The 18,334-nt window shown below is 37.9% G+C and overlaps 1 protein-coding gene across 5 annotated transcripts in view; it reads right to left on the reverse strand.

Annotated features, from left to right (window-relative positions):
- The window catches only part of CABIN1 (calcineurin binding protein 1), a 117,690-nt gene that overhangs the window by 74,682 nt on the left and 24,674 nt on the right, over positions 1–18,334 (reverse strand). For 4 of the 5 annotated variants that reach the window (XM_082325091.1, XM_082325093.1, XM_082325089.1 and 1 more), the window contains exons 21-27: positions 17,938–18,099; positions 16,407–16,613; positions 15,873–16,018; positions 13,710–13,971; positions 11,197–11,457; positions 10,377–10,528; positions 9,625–9,803 (exon numbers count right to left, since the gene is read on the reverse strand). In XM_082325091.1, the coding sequence (XP_082181217.1) occupies positions 9,625–9,803; positions 10,377–10,528; positions 11,197–11,457; positions 13,710–13,971; positions 15,873–16,018; positions 16,407–16,613; positions 17,938–18,099 (1,369 nt within the window). The remainder of the gene's footprint in view (positions 1–9,624; positions 9,804–10,376; positions 10,529–11,196; positions 11,458–13,709; positions 13,972–15,872; positions 16,019–16,406; positions 16,614–17,937; positions 18,100–18,334) is intronic. The other variant, XM_082325092.1, reaches the window with a different exon arrangement.

Genomic DNA, 18,334 nt, shown 5'->3' on the forward strand with positions numbered 1-18,334 from the left:
GGCTGCTGACTACATTACAGCCACCACTCAGTCATTGATCTGCCGATAGCTGTTGCAGCACAGGAGAAGCTGGACGGGACCGGGACTTTATCATGGGGGATAAAATTCACACCTGAGAACAACCAGGCAAGTGAAAACCTTCCACCCGTCCCTGAAACCTGCCTGGTATACCCCAAGCTCTTCTACCTCGAGGGTTATCAGAGGCAACCCTGCATGCCTAAAAAACGCCGTTCCGTATCTCCAGCGGAAAGATGCATGCGTATTCCCACTGAGATAGGAAACTGGCATCTTCCTGTAACACTGTGCCAACATAATTCAGTGCCCAACACAAAATTCCATACAGGCAATTCTCTCTAAACCTGTAGCCCAAAATACTGATTTCCAGTTTCCGCTTAAGATACAGGAATAGCTTAACCAATACGCATGTTACATCCATTGTCTAGGTAGTTCCACTGCATTCTTATTCATTAATTTTCTTGATAAGATCAAGAAAGAAAATTAAAAAAGCCAAAGTCCTTGCTTTGAGATGAGCTGATAATTTAATTGAATTTCTTCTGTTCCATCCAAATTGCACTTGTTTGGGAGAGAGCTAAGGGCCTCCTATGAATTTATTTTATCAAGATAAATCCCTCTGCAGACCTTCAGCTTGCAGATCAGGTTCTGCTTATTAGGATTCCAATACATTTAAACCAAATTTGATGCACTCCGTAGGCTTTTCACTACCACACAAAGAAAACCTTCCCTTTCAGTGAACAGATCTTAATAAAAATGTATCTTGAAAAAGAATGGGGGAACAGTATTTGCTTCCTAATTGGAAGTTATATAGTTGGTTAATGATGACAAGTTTTATACAGAAAGAATATAATTATAAAGAATGGGAAGAGAAGGATTCTGAAAGAGGTCAGTCAAGCTCTAAATGACTCATTTATAAAGCTTTAATAACCTTCTGTGGTACAAATGGATACTATTGAACTCTCAGTTGGCATCAGGAAAAACATTTACAGTAGCTCCCTTGATATTTTTTAAAGGAAGTTTCTGCATCTGTGGCAAAGAGGCTGAATTACTCATCTAGGGAAGAAAGAAAAAGTGGCAAATTTCCAAATGTTGCCATAAGCCTGGAGGTCAGTTCTGATGTGCGGGCTATGACAGATGAAGCATTAGAATGTAAATCAAGAACTGCTAGACCAATCTGCAAGAGTGATATCAGATCCCTAGGAAATGGCACTAACTTCTCCGCGTGCCAAGACAGACAATGATTTAGCATGTTGTATTGCAAATGTATGCATGACAGGGAAGCTTTTCCCTACGGGGAACCAATGTAAATACCTTCTTACAATTAGCTGGCTGTTTTGAGTTGAAATTTCTACTAAAAGGAGTGTAGGTCCAGGTATGTGTGTTCGTTCTCCTTTCAATACGTTAACTACATAAAAAAATAATGATATTAACATTGGGCTCCTTAATCACTGAAAAACAGAGGGAGACTACTATCGAGACAACTTCCTATTATTTTAGATACTTCTTGAATGCAGTAGATGCTTTCAAACTAAGTGGGCCTGACAAAAAAACACCGGAGTATTTCAGAAATTAGCAGCAGCCACCAATTATTAGTATTAATTTCTCAAAAGTCACAGAGGATGGGTAAAGTTCCAGGGAATGGAAAACAAAGTGTAGTACCTATCTTTGCAAAGGGTAAAAGGTCAAAACTATTAGCCAGCCAGGCTTCATCTTCCACAGAACTATTTGAGCATAAATAAATAAATTCATCTATAAGCACCTACAAGGTAACAAGATCAGTAGTAGAAAAATGTGCGTGTATGTTCACATGTGCCTGTAAAGAATTAGTGAGTCTCAAACCAGAAATGGCCGAAATGTCATGCTATTGTAAAGGCAATTCAGCAAACTATCACGCGTGAATGCATAATCAGTAACTTCACAGAAAAAATACATAAGAGTCTTCCTGTTCTACTGAGCACTAATGAAAATTAAGCTTGATTATGGTGTCTGTATTTGGGACCCGCATTTTAAAAAAATACACTGAACAACTAGAATGAATTCAGAGGAGAGGAGAAAAAATGATGAGACATTAATGAGATGGCATCTAAGAAAAACATTGGGAGAATTGGACTTATTTATCTTCAAAAAGATGAGGGAGAATTTCCAAATACATACAATTAACCAAAATAAAAATACAATAATTGCTCTTCATATTCACTAAGTACAGAGCAAGAGGCAATAGGTTTTAATTGCAGCAAGAAAATGGCTTTTTTTTTTTCCTTCCTAATCTCTAGTTTAACTGTTACATACAGTTTAAAAATTGCACAGACAACCTATGGAATTGCTGAAGGTTTCTAAGGACAGGCAGACAAATAGCTATCATTTGTTAGGTTACCCAGGATGCAATATAATAAAAAAACTCTGTCCATACCTAAATGCTGCACTATGTAATGCAGAACTCATGGCAATTGCACCAAGTCACATCCTAGCTCTGCTTTTAAAAAAAAAAAAAAAACCTACATATTTTTCATACATGAAAGTACTATGCTCTTCTAGGCTAACTCACAAATATATCTTGTATATATCCTAGACATGCACACAACATCCATTTTTACACTCATTGTGTTATAAGGCTTTTCCTTCATACAATGAGTTAACTGTAGTCGGGACAGTCGTCAGCGTTACTCAGCCTATGTGCCAAAGACCACTGCCATCTGAGAGACATGAGAATTAATTCCAAATTCCCAACTGCTGTTGATACCTGTCCTTTTGAAAGATGCAAATCCAAGGAGAACATCAGTGCTTTTTAATAATTTCTGCTATAATTAAAGACAATTTAATGCAACTCAGTGTAATTTATGAGATAAAAAATTACGGGTTTTAATATTTTGTTTACCTAAGGTATTTTCTTAGTTCCCCCATCTGGCGATAGCAATAAGACAAGCTTTTTCAAAAAGCTAAAGTGATCCCGCAGTTATAAGCAAATGATAAATCAAGGACTAAATAGTCTTTTGAGGTCCCTTCCTGTAAAGTTTCCTATTATTTCAAAAGCTAAGATAAAAATACAACTGGGTATTAACGTCCCAAAATGATTATCTGTAATGGAAATGAAGAGAACAGGAAAGAAGGTCTACTAAATTGTGCAAAAACAACTGCAACAAAATTCCTATTAAAAATACGTCCTGATACCAGATTCTCTCTTTGATATTATTATATTTTGTTTCATTACTTTGTTGCATCACTCCTAAGTTTTAGGAAGATTTCAAACAACCTGACAAACTGAAATCTCTATTTGATATAAAGTTACGTATTTCATGTTTATTTCTAAAGATTAAGGAAATGGCACTTGAGAGAAATTTTTTTTTTTTTTTTTTAAACTCATTCCTCATAATGTATTCAACTTGTGATATTTCAGTGACTTCTATGTCAGACTGTCACCTACTCTGTCAACAGGTGAAAAAGAGCAGCTCTGGACAGAAGATGTGAAAAGGTCAAAAGGAAGAATCTTGTTAACTTTCCAGGAGATTAGGAAAAAAATATTAATTACTATTGGAAGGATGTCATTGGCAAAAAAGAACTTGTATGTTCATCTGTACTGCCAAGAGCTTTATTGTACCGCAGTGAGATCCTGCCAGTCACTTGGATAGCTAAGTGGCTATCATTACTGAAACACATCTGTCTTAGATACTAGAAAAATATCTGTAGTCTATTTGACTTAATTCTATGCATAAGAGCACTTTAAGATTAACCTTATCCTGAATGCAACAGGTTTACTGGCTTTACTTCCACACTTCCCTACTCCACGCTATTCCTCCACACCAGAAAAGGCCTTTGTCACTTTGCTCCATTAGCATTCAGGCACAACACCTGCACGCCTACCAACTAACAGTAAAAAGCTGTGTTACACTTTGGGCAATCTAAATAAGTATTTAATTTAAAAATGCAACAGGAAAAAAGGCTCAGTACTTCACCGGCCACTACCCTGTGCCCGCGTTCTCCCGTGGGCACCGTAAGCCCCGTGGACCACGTGCCGTAAGCCGTGTTACCCAACCTGTGTCCCGTCGGAGGGCTGCAGGAGGGAGGGGAGGAGACAGCGACGTGCCGCCAGCGCCCTGAACCAGCAGACATACCCTCCTAATGCCAAGTATGCCGACCAGGTAACATCTCTCGTGGTATGAGCTGACATAACTTATTCTCAGGGGAGCTAAGTACAGCTTCGTGGTGCCAGCATGAATGAGGTATTCCGCCTTTCTCAATTAATTACTGTGCAGCTCAGTAATCCTGTTGTCTGCCCCCCTTCCTTTGAAACTTCTTGGAAATTAAAAGGAGGAGGGAGAAGACCTCTGAAACACCTGCATGTGGGGGTAGGTAACAGGCTCAGAGAGACAACAAGGTGTAGCTCACTTTTTCTGAATAATATCTTTTTCAGTCATCTGAAACGTGACGAACAATAAGCTACAAGGCAAAAATCAGAAACAAGTGGCACAGAAGGCTTTTCTAAAGAGCTATCTACATATGCTAACTCAGTTTACAGTAAAGAAAAATCCTGCTGCACAGTTCAGAGCTTATGAATAACTAACTATATATTATTAAAAAAAATAATCTTGTCTCATGCAATAAAGGTGGATTGTTCACAGGCTGTGGATGTACAGACTCTCTCTCTTTGTCCTGCCTGCCTGGCACCGTATCTCCCCTATTCTCTTGTATCTATGAGCATTTTTCTTTATGGGTCTGTAGTCAGAAACATGATGTATCACACAATGCTCATTCTTGAGACAGATTCCACCCATAACGGAAGACAACATTCAGCTCTGTATCAAAAGGCACTTGCACGTTATTAAAAACAAAAGAATTGCAGAGGTTTGCATGGGAGCAGATTAATTTCTTGAGGACAGCAAGTCCCCTGAATGTTTAAAGGGAGTTCTCTTATAACGTGAGTCAAAGATGAGAGTCTGTATTTTGTCTGCCTGCACTGAACACTGATTCAGTGTTTTGGTAACTTGCAGTCCTGTATTGCTGTTCTTCTCTCTTCAAGTGCAGAGCAACAGAGCATCTCATCCATGTTCCATTTATTGAGTCAAATCCTTTTTACATAATCTCACGCTAAATGTCAGTGTGAGACTTTTACTAATCAGAGAGAGGTTAAATTGGGGAGAGGCAAAAATGGAGCATACTGCAATAAACTGAACCTGATCCATTATTCATACAGTCCAGTATGCAGTCCCCATGAACAGCCAGTACCATGTGCCAGAAAAGGATACGTACTGCAGACCGAAAGATTTCATTTTAAACTGCAGGAGAGAGAGAATTTTGAAGGGTAAGATTTTAATGTCCCAAAATGCAATGTGGACGTTCTTTTTATGCACAGAAATACCCGCTCCATCTTAGAAGCTTGTTTAGTTTGGCATGAGTGACAACCTGGTGCAAAAAGTTTCTCAGAGATCACCTTTGTCTCATCAGGATGTTGAGAACCCCCATTTACAAAAAACTGTGCATCTTCATAACATTTGCAGAATTACAGACCAACAAACTATGAAGTGAGACTTCTCCCACAGCATGAAGCAAGTAGCCTTTCCCAGTGAGTTTATCATGCAGGTTTTGCCAATCATTAAAAGCAAGCCGTGACAGGTAAAAGCAGGAAGAGAATGCCTGGGGAACAGAGATTTGTATAAAGGTTAGAGGCAGCACGGGCAATATTGGTTGCAAAAGCAATTAGGCAAAGACAACCACAAAAAAGGACAATTACGTCTAACTACACGTAACATACTACATGACATGGATGAAGACTTAAACAATAAGACATAGCAATGGATACTGAATACATCATCTGCATACCACCACAATAACATGGAATTGAATATCAACACAACAAAGGCATATTACAGCAAAAAAGACCTCACAACAACCTCCCAGTCCACTTTTTGGGAAACAAATTTCTTATTCAGATTTTTTTTTTTTTTTAATTTTAATACTTTTACTGCTTTCTGAACTAACTTTAACGCTTAGCACAAAATTTAGGTAAATTTAAACTCCCTGAACTCTGTACTGCGATTGCTCTTTAACGGCTACGTACATCCAGCCTGTATAAAGGAGGACAGTGAGCATGTCTGTTGCGGTATATACCACTGGCCATTTAGCTATGTAAGTACGGTGAATTCCCAGGTTACGATTGTCTTGATCCCTGCCGAGTTCCTGTTTTTTCTTGTTTCCTACTTTGCTCTTGGAAAATAAAGAGAGTCTAAACCTCAGACTTCTACTGTCAAATGCAAGTTTTCATTCTGGAGGATTATAAAACAGCACCAGGCAGGGGTGATGACAGGAAAGACAGGATTAACAGAAGGAAGGAAAAGATGTTGCTGAATGGAAGGACAAGGAAAGAGGAGGGAAGTTGCCTGTTTTGCACACATGACAGCAGCCAGTCAGCCAGCAAGTAACAGCTGCCACTCAGCAATGCTTCTGTCTCCTTGAAGGAGATATATGCTAGCAGCTGCCAGGAGGAAAGAGAAGTTTAGTTACTTTACAAGCTGTATTTACTGGTTCCTTTCTCCCATTTCCATTAAATATATGACTTAAAACTAATATCACCAGCATTCACTGGATATAAAGCTTTTCAATGCTCTCAACTTTAACCGTGATTTCTGCATATCATCCTGGTCGTCTTTTTCCACCAGCAAAATGTGCTGGAGAGCTACAGAACTATAATGACACATTTAAATATAATGTATCCCAACTAAGCCTGCCCTCACAACTTTACCTATCTACAGGTGAATGCTTGAAGATCAGAGTCCCAATATTTTCACGAAAAGATGTCTGGCTGTACAGTGATTCTCTCCTGCTTGTAACGCGGTAATTTGCTGCACTAGAAGGCACGTTGTCGGATCTCTGGGAGGGGTTGCAGAGAAACAAACCCAAACCCCCACAAACAACATAAAATTAATAGGAAAAACCAGGGCTCAGAAGGAACTGCAAGAGTTCATCTAGTCCATTCCTTTTTCCATCAGGATAAAATACATCTCCATCATCCCGGGCAGATGGCTGTATTGCCACTTTTTAAAGACTTCCAGTGCTGAAGTGTTGCAGTGTTATACTATCCCCAGGAACATATTTCAGTGCTTCACTTTTTCTTTTTTTGCTAAATAGTATCTCCTAATACTACTCTAACACTACTTTTTCTAATGTCCAGATTGAAAATGCAATTGAAATCTAATATAGTCTGTTCTGTCTCCAATGGACACGGAAAGCCTGGTTTTGTGCCTCTAACTCTTTGTAGAGCCTTCAACGCTACTTAGGTTACACTGCTGTCGTGTCTCCCCTCAGCCTTCTCCTCGCTAGACAAACCATCCCAATTCCTTCTCTTTCCCCACGGGACATGTTTTCTTGAAGCATAGCACACAAAAATAGGCAACAGAGGTCTCGTGGGTCAGCAGTGACGGGGATCCCAACTAGCATGTTTGCTTGTGGTAACGTGAAGAGAACTTTGTACGTAAGACTCTGTATAATGCCCTTATTTTATGTCATATATGATCAATAATATCGATACAAGAGTAAGAGTATTGTCAAGCCTCAGAAAGAATAAATATCAAGCTGAATTTAGGCCGAATTATCAGTTCAGTGAACAAAAATATAGACAGTTTCATTTGCTGTCAGAATAGTAAAAAAAAAAAAAAAAAGAAAAAGAAAAAAAGAATAGTCAAATGACGGATATTTCCTTGCTATTTTTAGGAATGGTACAATGGAAATGCAGGCACCGGTTTTCTTCAGTGATGTGATTACGTGTAAGATGTCAAGAGCATTTTACTTCAAAAGTATATATTTTAATACAAGTAAAATGCAAATACATGCAGAGGAGCACAGTATATGTAATAATATAAAAGTGGGAGACTTCTGAGCATTGCTCAGCCTGTTAGCTCTCCTTCCATCTGTAACAGCCCCAAGGCAAATATTTCAGTTTCCTGGGGCTCTTCAATATGCTGTATCCAGAGCTTAGTTGTGCCAGCAACTTACAAAACATTATGAATGATGCAGTACTTTGCAATTCTACTTGTCATGGTTACACACAGACTTCCTAAAAATCACCCTAACTCCGCTTCTTTCAGCAGCTGACATTTTGAATTGCTTTGACAGCAGCAAAGCTCAGCCCTAGCTAGGCTAAGCTAGCAGACCCACGAACTGCTGCTTCAGCCCCGGCAGAGGTAGGTGTTCCTTAGCTCGCACCTTCAGGCTTTGCTAAGCAGCCAGCGTTGCTCCCGTCGGGCAATTAGCATGCCACAGTCCATAATACCTTACTTGGAGTGAATGTCCTAATGACACATATTGGAATATTTATCTAACTTCTGTATCTCCTGGGAACACTTCAACAGTCTTCAGGACCCAAGCAGACGTAGTCTTAGGCAGAACTGCTTCTCACAGGGAATATTATTTAGGAAATATTTAAATACTTGCCCCCTTATGTGTTTGCTGTGTCAAAAGACATCAAAAGGCTAATATAAGAGCCTGATCACTACATAACCCATTTGCACTAACACACTACATATAGTATCAAGAGAGTCCAATGAATTACTCCTGACTGAAATGTAAGCATGAATAAAATGAACATTGCTCTATTCAACTTAGGGAAAGAGATGAAGGATCTGCTGTCAGTTTCAAAAGTTATTTACAAATTACGGTTCTTCAGAAAATGATGATAGGAAGCAGCCCACCCTCCAGAAATAAATAAATATCAAGCAGAGCATTTCTGTGGGGCCCGCCACATTCTACCAACACTAAGCTACACATTGCAGATATTTTACTCCTTCTTGAGTGCTGATACTCATAGATCCAGATGGATAAACAAATGGCCAGAAGAGTAGAATCAGAATAAAATTCCCAGCCAAATAATAATGTCAGGTTACTTAAACAGTAACTTAATTTCTACAATATATGTATATTGCAAAATCTTCAATAACACTGTGATACCACCCTACTTTCTACACTTACAAGCCAATTATTTATTATATCACTTTATATTCTATAGAGATGAGCTGCTAACGAACCATTGTAAATGATAAAGAAAACTTAAAAGATGAAGTCTACTGGACTGTCATGCAAATCACTTCGTGCTGATACACAATATATTCAAAATAGTTGCCACCTGCCTCCTTCAAAAAAGGATAATAGTGCTTTGTTTTGCCTTTTTAACAATTTGTCTTGTTTCAGCCACAGTTCAAATTTTCACCTGGTCATTTCACACAGGCACTGAAACAGTGTCCAGTCTTCTAAAGGCTGAACCCACATCTTTCCTAATAAGCTCAGACAGACATTTAGCTCTGGAGGAGGAAAAAAAAAAAAAAAGAAAAAATAAATCACTGAGAATTCAGTCAGCTACATACTCCTCCCATCGACATTCCCATTTTGACTAAGTACAGGTGCCAATGGTGACAGGTGACAACTTTGAATTTTGTATTTAAAACTCCGACTGTACATTGATTCTATTTAAAGCACTGAATTTATAAAGCTAATGAGCTTCAATATTGCCCGTGTTACCACAGACCCATCACCCTCCTTGAAATGAGCAGTTTGATCATTCCTGGTCAAACCCCCCATGATTAGAGCACCTCCCTGTGCTGCCAGTATTGAGAACAGGGACTGTACCGTCCGGCGTTGCCTGCTGACGGGGTTTTTTACATTTGACGTAATCGTGGTCAACTGGAGTGGCTGTGTAAGGTGGGGATGTCAGACCTGGACCGGAGGATGAGGGGAGGGAAGTCCCAGGGCCTGGCACTGTTCCGGCTGAAGAGTGAGAGTCTTCATCAATCATGCAAGCTTTTTCCCTGGGAGGGGCAAGAAAAAAAAAAAAAAAAAAATTGTTGACGTACTAGGGAGATATACAAAGAACAAAAGGAGGCTACATGTTTTTATGACATTTCTAATACAGTAATCAAATGTTACTAACAAATTCTAAATGATGGATTTTTAGTACAGGTTATATTCCTCCCTTGTCACTGCTCAACAGTAAAACATTCTTTATTTTGTAGTTGTTTATGAGACAAGTTATGAGGACTAAAGTCTCTTATCCTTTAAAATAAAGGCGATTTGCTTCTGTGTTTGTTAACAGTTGATAAAAAAATAATTTTATTAACAAATAAAAACAGCAGCTTCAAAATGGATCATGAGATCAGGATTGTTCTATTTTCTTCCCTTCCCATCTACACTGTGCCAGTTATTGAGAAGATCTCAGAGTAGCGTATAACCTTACTGCTCATGATACTTGAAAACTGCAAACATTAGAATTAATTCTCATCACTTTGTTTTGTTTATATTTCATTCAGCTTCATTTTAATAGTTTATTACACAGTAGTTTGTAAGTATGCTGTCAGAGGACACTCCTGGAAATCAGCACTCACTTTTCTGCAACTTTTGGGGTGTTCTTCTCCTCACCCCTGGCAAATGGTCCCTCAGAAGCTTCTTTCATGAAACTAACTAGTATCTCTGCATCTATTCCAGAGTCTGGTTTCCCCACAAGTTTCAAAATAGAAGCATGAAGTCGAAAGTATACCTAGAAAACACCAAAGTCCATTTGCTCAGTAGAGAATTCATAGCTCTGCAACCTATTACAAATAGTCTCTTCTTTGTAGAAGCTGCAGGAGTTAGTACAGACAGTTATCTGTTACCTCAACTTACCCGAACAGGACTTTTCCCGCCTGTAAAGTTGCTTGTAAATTACAAGATCTGAACACTGTAAAGATTTTATAACTGCATCCTATGGAACACAACAATGAAAGCAGACCTGGTCTCCTTGGAAGCAAGTCACCACTGGGCATGTTCTAGATCCGCTGTTTTTACCAGACAACACAGTGAAAGCAAGGCGTTATGACTACAATTCCAACTCATGCATGACCGTATGCCTTCATAGGTATGAGATGCTTGTGAAACCTATCCACATTTGATTTTGATAAAAACTGACTAATGAACTGTGCGCAGCAAAATTCAGAAGTGGAACTTCTGCCTGTCTGTCCAATACCGAGACCATATACATAAAACTGTCTTTAAACCAAAACCAGCCTGAATAACAGGCTCCATTTTATTCTCCAAGTTAGTCTTGTAAATGTTCCCAGATGCAGAGCACCATGTACATATGCCTAATAATATGAACTAATAATAACTGGTATTCCATTATCTGTAGAGAACGAGGTTTTCAAGCCTACGTATTTAACTTTCTTTTACCTCCAACGCTTCCATGGCAAGTTCTGGTGGATTATGGTAGTGAATCTTCTTTGGGTATCGGGCGGCCTCCTCATGCAGGTAATGACCTGCCTGTTTGTAATGAAGCAGATAGACGACGGGAGGCTGGTTCTGCTTCTCTGCAATCTTTCCCAGCATGTAGTGAATAAGCCACTCCTCTTCATCGCCATCTCCCTCACAGCGAGATGCTGACGTAAAACACAATTTGGCTGTCTCCAACATACTGTCTCGACGCTCTTCCATCTGTGATCGAATGAAGTGTTGAGAACACATGAATTCACTGTGGCTGGGATGAAAAAGTCTAAAAATACACTCTTGCATATAAAAGTGCATAAACGAGGTACATCATTTAAAACATTTTCAACCTAAAAGACGCAGAACATATCCAAGTGATCAAATACATCCTGACGGCCCACAAAATGTGCTTATGGATGGGGTTTTGTTCATCCCAGTAACTGCTGATACAAATAACCAGAACAAAACGGTAAGACAGAAGTGTAAGAATACACATATAAATCTGAAAAATAACAAACCAATATACATGTCTGCAAGAAGTAATTTTACCACTTTTTCAGAGCTGTAATTATCTTAACTCTTCAAAGAAAAACAAGTTGTTTTGTTCTGCAACTGAAGTCTGCTAGAGCCACCATGGACCACTATCCTTTGTGAAGAAATGTAGCTTATCTTGCTTGCAACGCATCTAGTTTTGAGCTGAATATGGCAAGAATACTCCCCCCCCGCCCCAAAGAAATTAAAACGAGCAGCATAAATTAAGGTTAGCTGCCAATAAAGTCACATAAAAAGCTAGGTCAAAAGATGCATTAAAGTAATTTTCTCTCTTTGAAAAAGGAGTTTATAAATTTAAATTGTTGGGCTATAACAGTACCCTAAGCACTTGTTGCACTTCAAGAACTGTAACATAGCCTTTCCTTTCCCAAATATTTTGTAAGGAGAAAAAAATATTAACGATTTTGTGTGTGAGAAACACATTCCTGAAAAGATATATCCCTGGAAGGGAGACAATATTGTTCCAATTTATCTTTTATTATAATAGTGCTTTTCTTAGTAAATTATGCCATTTTAATATATTCACTTGAAAAAAGGAAGATTCAAGTAGTCCTAAATAAACATTCTGATTTAATCCACAACTTAAGATGTCTGCTCTGTATTGTACCTTTTACCTGGTAATATAGAATAACTCCAGCATTATCCCTGGAATTCTTCAGCAAGTCCCTTGTAGCCAAGAGGCCGCAAGACAGTAAGACCAAGCTTTTGATAGATCAAAGCCATAAAACGTAATAACTTCATTTTCTGAGTAGTTAAGTCTTGGAGCTCTTGAATGTAATAACCCTCAGAAAGAAAACTCTGTTGTTAGCTGCCATTTCAAACATACTATTTAATAACCATTTGTGCTCCTTTAATATGCATGCTTACATCGTCTTTCTTCTTAGAGGGTCAAACGCTGTGTAAGTGTCTGTGGGAAGTGCAATGGCAATACAGTTCTACAGGCAGCTCCGACGCAAGACCCATCATCTTGCTGTAAATGCGTTCTCCTGGAAACAAAGGATGCTCCCAATACCATTCTCCACAGTTCAAACACTAAAGTTTTTACAAATTACAGCAGACACTCAGGAGCAGCACTTCTTTTTTTCATTCTGCTTCCAGTTGTGGACTACATAATACTCTTGTAAGTCAGACTAGTTAAATCAGAAATAGAGTTTACTGGTCCAAAAAGACAGAAAACACATGTCCCCTGGCAACTCTTGTCACTGTCAGGAAGTACTTACAGTTATATCTCCCTTCCAGGGATATATCTTTCCAGGAATGTGTTTCTCACACATAAAAACCTTAATATTTTTTCTCCTTACAAAATATTTAGGAAAGGAAAGGCTATGTTATAGTTCTCGAAGTCATTTTGGCTTAGCAATAAACTTCATAATAACTCTGACTTTTTCATCATCGTCACACATAAAGAGCTAATGAATTTATAACAACTTCTTCTATGAAAACTCTATCAATCTCCTCATTTTGATCTTTTGTTTAAGTAACCAGCCCAAAAACATAGAAAGGGGGAGGATGTCTTTAGATACAAGAGATGACACATGGACACAGATAGAGTAATTCCTGATCTTTTCACTATTTAAATATGTATACATTTCACCTTTCCCTGGAAACATTGTATGACATTTACAGAAAGGTAAGGTAAATATAATTCCCCTTTCCAGAAGGTTACAATAATTGTGTCACCTTTGAAAGATAATTCAAAGATCAGGCTCAAACTAATTTTACACAAGAAAAAGAAAGGAAAAAAAAACCCTTTAAATACTGCTTGACACCAGCAGATTATATGAATGAATATTAGAATTTCCAATATTACCAAGTAACCATACAGTCTAATATGTGGTAGACAGCATGTAAATATTTTAAAAGTTACTACATTAGAAAAGATAATTTAAACTATTTAAAATTTCATACTGCTTTCAGTTAGATCCCACCTGCTTCACAACTTCAGGGGGGAGTTCTGATTTCCACTGCTTAAGTTGTCGGGATGCAAAAGAATGGAGGGCGTAGGAAATGGTGCCGTATTCTATCCACAAGGAGAGATTAGAGCTGTCAATCTCTAGGGCTCGCTTGAAGCAATTCAAGACGGGAGTAGAGTGCTTCCAGATTGGGCCATCGCTTTTCAATTCATTAGAGTTCAACTTGTCCTGAATACGACTTGCTCGAGCCAGAGCCATGCCAGCCCAGGAATCAAACCTATGCAGGCAAGAACGTAACACATGAACAACTTCCACTCCAAACATTATGCTGAATGGCACAGACGCGTTCGTTTTGTTATATCCGCAACTTTCTCATCCTTTCATCGTATGCTCTCTGAAAACAGATTTCTGCATCTCCTCCTCCCCTCACAGAGGAACAGAGGCTGTATAGCCTAAATCATACTCATTTTATTAGAACTGGTTGCCTAATAAAGCACTGTCCCCAGTAATTGTCACACATGAAAAACAGGTGAAAGAACAAGGTTTATTTGCCATGCAAAAATAGCATATCTATACTTCTAATGGCAGCACTCCCATTGATTTCTTTTCTCAGGAACCACGCTCTCCTGTCCAAACATTGTCCCCTGTATTTCTGTAGGCCAGCAGACAGCCATTATGACATTTTGTATTGTTGGACTGAACCGTGAATGGTCTTTACCATCATCATCATTTTCCAACATAAAAGTCACAAAACCCAAAATGCGTTCACGTAGGAACTCTCTGATGAACAACAAGGATTGCTTACTGAGGGGACTGTTCAGGGCCTCGTCCTGTGTTTATTAGATCATCGACAACACAGTCTGAAGAGTAGCTTCTGTGTTCCATAATCTCACATTAACATCTGGGGTCAACAGCTCTGGAATTTTTCAATTTTGCCATGATTCTAACACCAAAGGAATATTCATAACGTTGTCGCATTTTTGCTGGTAATTTCTTGCTGATTTCAACTGAAAACCCATTTCTGGGTCAAGTGACCTCAATAGTCAGATTCCAAGGGGAATGGAAGGGGAACTGCGATACAGACATTGGAAGAAGTAACATCTCATATGACTGGGGTAAAAATACTATGCTACCACATAAAGCATCTTCTGAGCAACAAAATGGCACACATTAAAGTAAAAATGCATTTCACTCATTTATTTATGAATTTAGGTTTTAAAGTATCAAAACTACGGAAAAATGAGGGGGGTAATTTCTTGATCAGGCTTCAAACAACTTTTAGCCATCTGCTAGTCACAGTTCCCAGACTAGAAGATTCAATAACATTAAACTCCAGCTATTTCCTCTGTAGATTTCACATATAAAATTGCTCTGTGCCTTCACCTTCCCTTTTGTCTCTGTTACGTGATTGGATTTAGAAATAGTTTTCTTGTCTCAAATCTATCAAACTAGGGCTTTTGTCACTGACCCTGATCTATCCACTTCAAGGAGAATTAAAATGATAGCTAACATCTAATATGCAAACCTTATATTTAATCAGTAAATTTAAAGATCATTTAATTTCATTTTAGAAGACTGTTATTCAAAACATGCTTTATTTTTAAGATGAGAGAGCTTAATCTTGGTGGTATTTCAGTAAGTTTTAAGTTATCAAGAAACAAGGTGTTTAAATAGTTTAGTTTAAATATCACTTAAATACTTTACTTAAGCTTGTATTCTCTGAGTAGTTCTCTAGCAGCAAGATCAATACTTTTAGAAAGAGGTCAGCCTAAACAATTAATCCACTAAAGAATGCTATTTGTCCTATAGCTATGCTATTAAACAGTGACATCTCTCATTCCTTGTCATGGATGAAAATGCCAAAACAAAGAACAGAAGGTGCAAAAGAGAAATCGATTCGGTTCTTGCCCTTCCCAGTTATTCTTGATTTTAGTTTTGCTTCCCCCACACCTCCCTTTCATTTTTTTGGTTTTAATTTCAAAACAATCGAATATTTAACACTAGGTTTTGGGGTTTGTTTTGTTTGTTGGGTTGTTTCAGAGATGCCCTTAATTATACAGTTGACCTATGATAATGGATTGCAGGCAGGTTTTTTTAGTTTTTATCTTTTGTCTGCTTTTCAGTACTGAAAGAAGTGAGAAGAATGAATGATGCGCAGCAGGATTCAGTACTACTGACCTGTTTGGACAAATACAAATGTCATGCATGTAGAATTTAATGGCCTTGGACTGTTCTTTATTCTTGAAATGATAGTCTGCCAGAAGATAGTACAACTCAGTCACCACTGGTGGAGAATAGTCTGCGCCATCCGGGAGAGATGGTGCCTGAAAAGAAAAACAAAGGTTCATATTAAATAAAATGGCCATATTAAATGAGCTGCACACTTGCTTCTTCCTTGTAGTGAAAGTAGGCTTTTCATCACAGAATATGAAGGTATTGAATATGAAGCCAGTGAAAGCATTCCACAGATACACAGAGCATTTACAAACGCTAATGAGCACCTCATACCAACTCCATATTAATCAATATTGCATCTTGCCATTCCAAGACTAAAAGCTTTGGTGGTGTCACTGTTATTTCATTTAAATGCAATTACTTGGGGAACTCCAACATCATGGAATAAATCATTCCCCTAACTGTCTCAAAGTCAACATAAAAATAACAACAATAATTTTCACTCCTTTCAATTTTTTTTAAAGCAATTAGTTATACCTTGCTGCATGTTCCTTCAATATAGGCAGATACAGTATCTAGGCTCAGCATAGGCTTGTCCGTCCGAGGAACAATTGTGGCAGTCTTCTTCAAAAGGTTGGCCAAGTCGGCAGACACAGTACTGGTTTTGTAACTATCAAATTCCGGAAGAGTTTTAGGCTTAAAATATTCAAACATGAACAAAGCATCTTCCCACGTTAGATCAACCTGAGGAGGGAGGTAGATAGGACGGGAAAAAAATTATCATCTCGAATTTCAAAACTCAAAAGTCTACTAACGATGAGTTTCTATGGCTTTTCTAGTTCGTAAGAATATACATATTACTCTAGCAGGAAACAAATTAAATCTCCCAAGAACAGAACAACTAAGGGGGCCATTAATTTATGCTGCTCACAAATACAGCATACTGCTCGCTGATTTAAAAGACCAGAGTATTGGGCTGCAACCTAGTGTACGTCACTGAAAAATAGTCATTCTACTTGCTTAGAAGAGTTGTTCAGAAAAGTTGTTTATAAGCGAGAATCAATCACAAACATCCTGAGATAATACGGAACTACGGTAATTAAGATATGGAGGAGAAAAAAATCAGTTTGTCAATGATTTCAATAAGAACTTTTTCATCCAGAATTGCCTAAATGTAACAGATTGGGGGGGGAGGAGGGGGAGCAGAAGGTAATCTCCTTATACTTCCCTTTTTCTTAGTTATTCCCATTTTCTCATTATCTTCATTTTCTAACAGGTAATTTTAAGAGACAGAATTCACAAATATTCAATGAGTAATAACATAACAGTATTTGTGTATTTAAAAAGGTCTGTTCAAAGGAGCCAGACAATTGTTTTGCTTGTATGAAACTGTTTTTCATTTATAATTCTATGATCACTTGCATTTGGTCAACGCAAAAATCATCTGAGGTTTTTGAACAAAACCAATGATGTTTCAAGGCAGAGGACTGCTGATCTGCTTTTTCTGTCCCTTCCTTAATACTACAGCCCTCTTCCCAAGGCACTCCGTAGTTGTTCATCTCCCAAACTCAACTGAATTTCACACATTTCTCAAACAGCTACCAGATATTTACCATCATAGATTTCAAAATAAGCTATAATTTACTTGCATAATTTTTAACAGTGACATTTTTCACATTCATAAACTGCAAGGCTGGCTGCTAAAGTTTTCTTCTCTCAAGCTGACTTTTTTTCTCTCTAATTTTCCTCAAACTCCAACTTCTTCTCTGTTGAAAACAGGAAAGTCATGGCTCAATAAAATCGATTTGTCAATAGTTTCAACATGGCAGACTACTGTGAATAAGACTATACTAGCATTCCATTTCAAATATCTGACCCTCTATATTCATAAAGGCTTCCATATTTTTTTAAATTAGTTTATTTTCTACAATATGTAAAATATATAAATTTTACAAGGAAATAAAAGTAATCTTTCTCCAAAATACATTAAGGTGCATTAAAACCAAACAAGGGTATATCTTTCATGACTTCAGGATATTCCACTGACATTAAATAATACATATCTTACCTGCTGTACTGAATGTTCTTCTAGGTACCTTGCTTTGCTTTTTTTGCTAGGGAAACCATATAAACAATAAAAACACTGTTCCAAGGCTGTTTCCAGCTCTTCTTTGTATGGATGAGTATCTTCAGAAGTGGATGCTGCAAGTTCTTTTTGTAGTACCTGAACCTACAATACCACAAATATCAATGAAAAAGTCATCTGCAGTGGAAGACTGCATTAAGTTACCTAGCTGTCTGAAGGCAGATGATGAAAATGACATTAAGGAACTACACGTATTTTTCCTCAAGTACAACCAAATATTACCCATATTTCTGTAAACTCGTCTCACGCAAGTAATTTCAATGGCACTGTAACTGTGCTTTTATTTTTTTTCCTACGTTAATTCATGAACTCTTGTCTT

Source organism: Platalea leucorodia (assembly GCF_965183815.1).
Source record: "Platalea leucorodia genome assembly, chromosome: 12".
Classification (NCBI taxonomy): Eukaryota; Metazoa; Chordata; class Aves; order Pelecaniformes; family Threskiornithidae; genus Platalea; species Platalea leucorodia.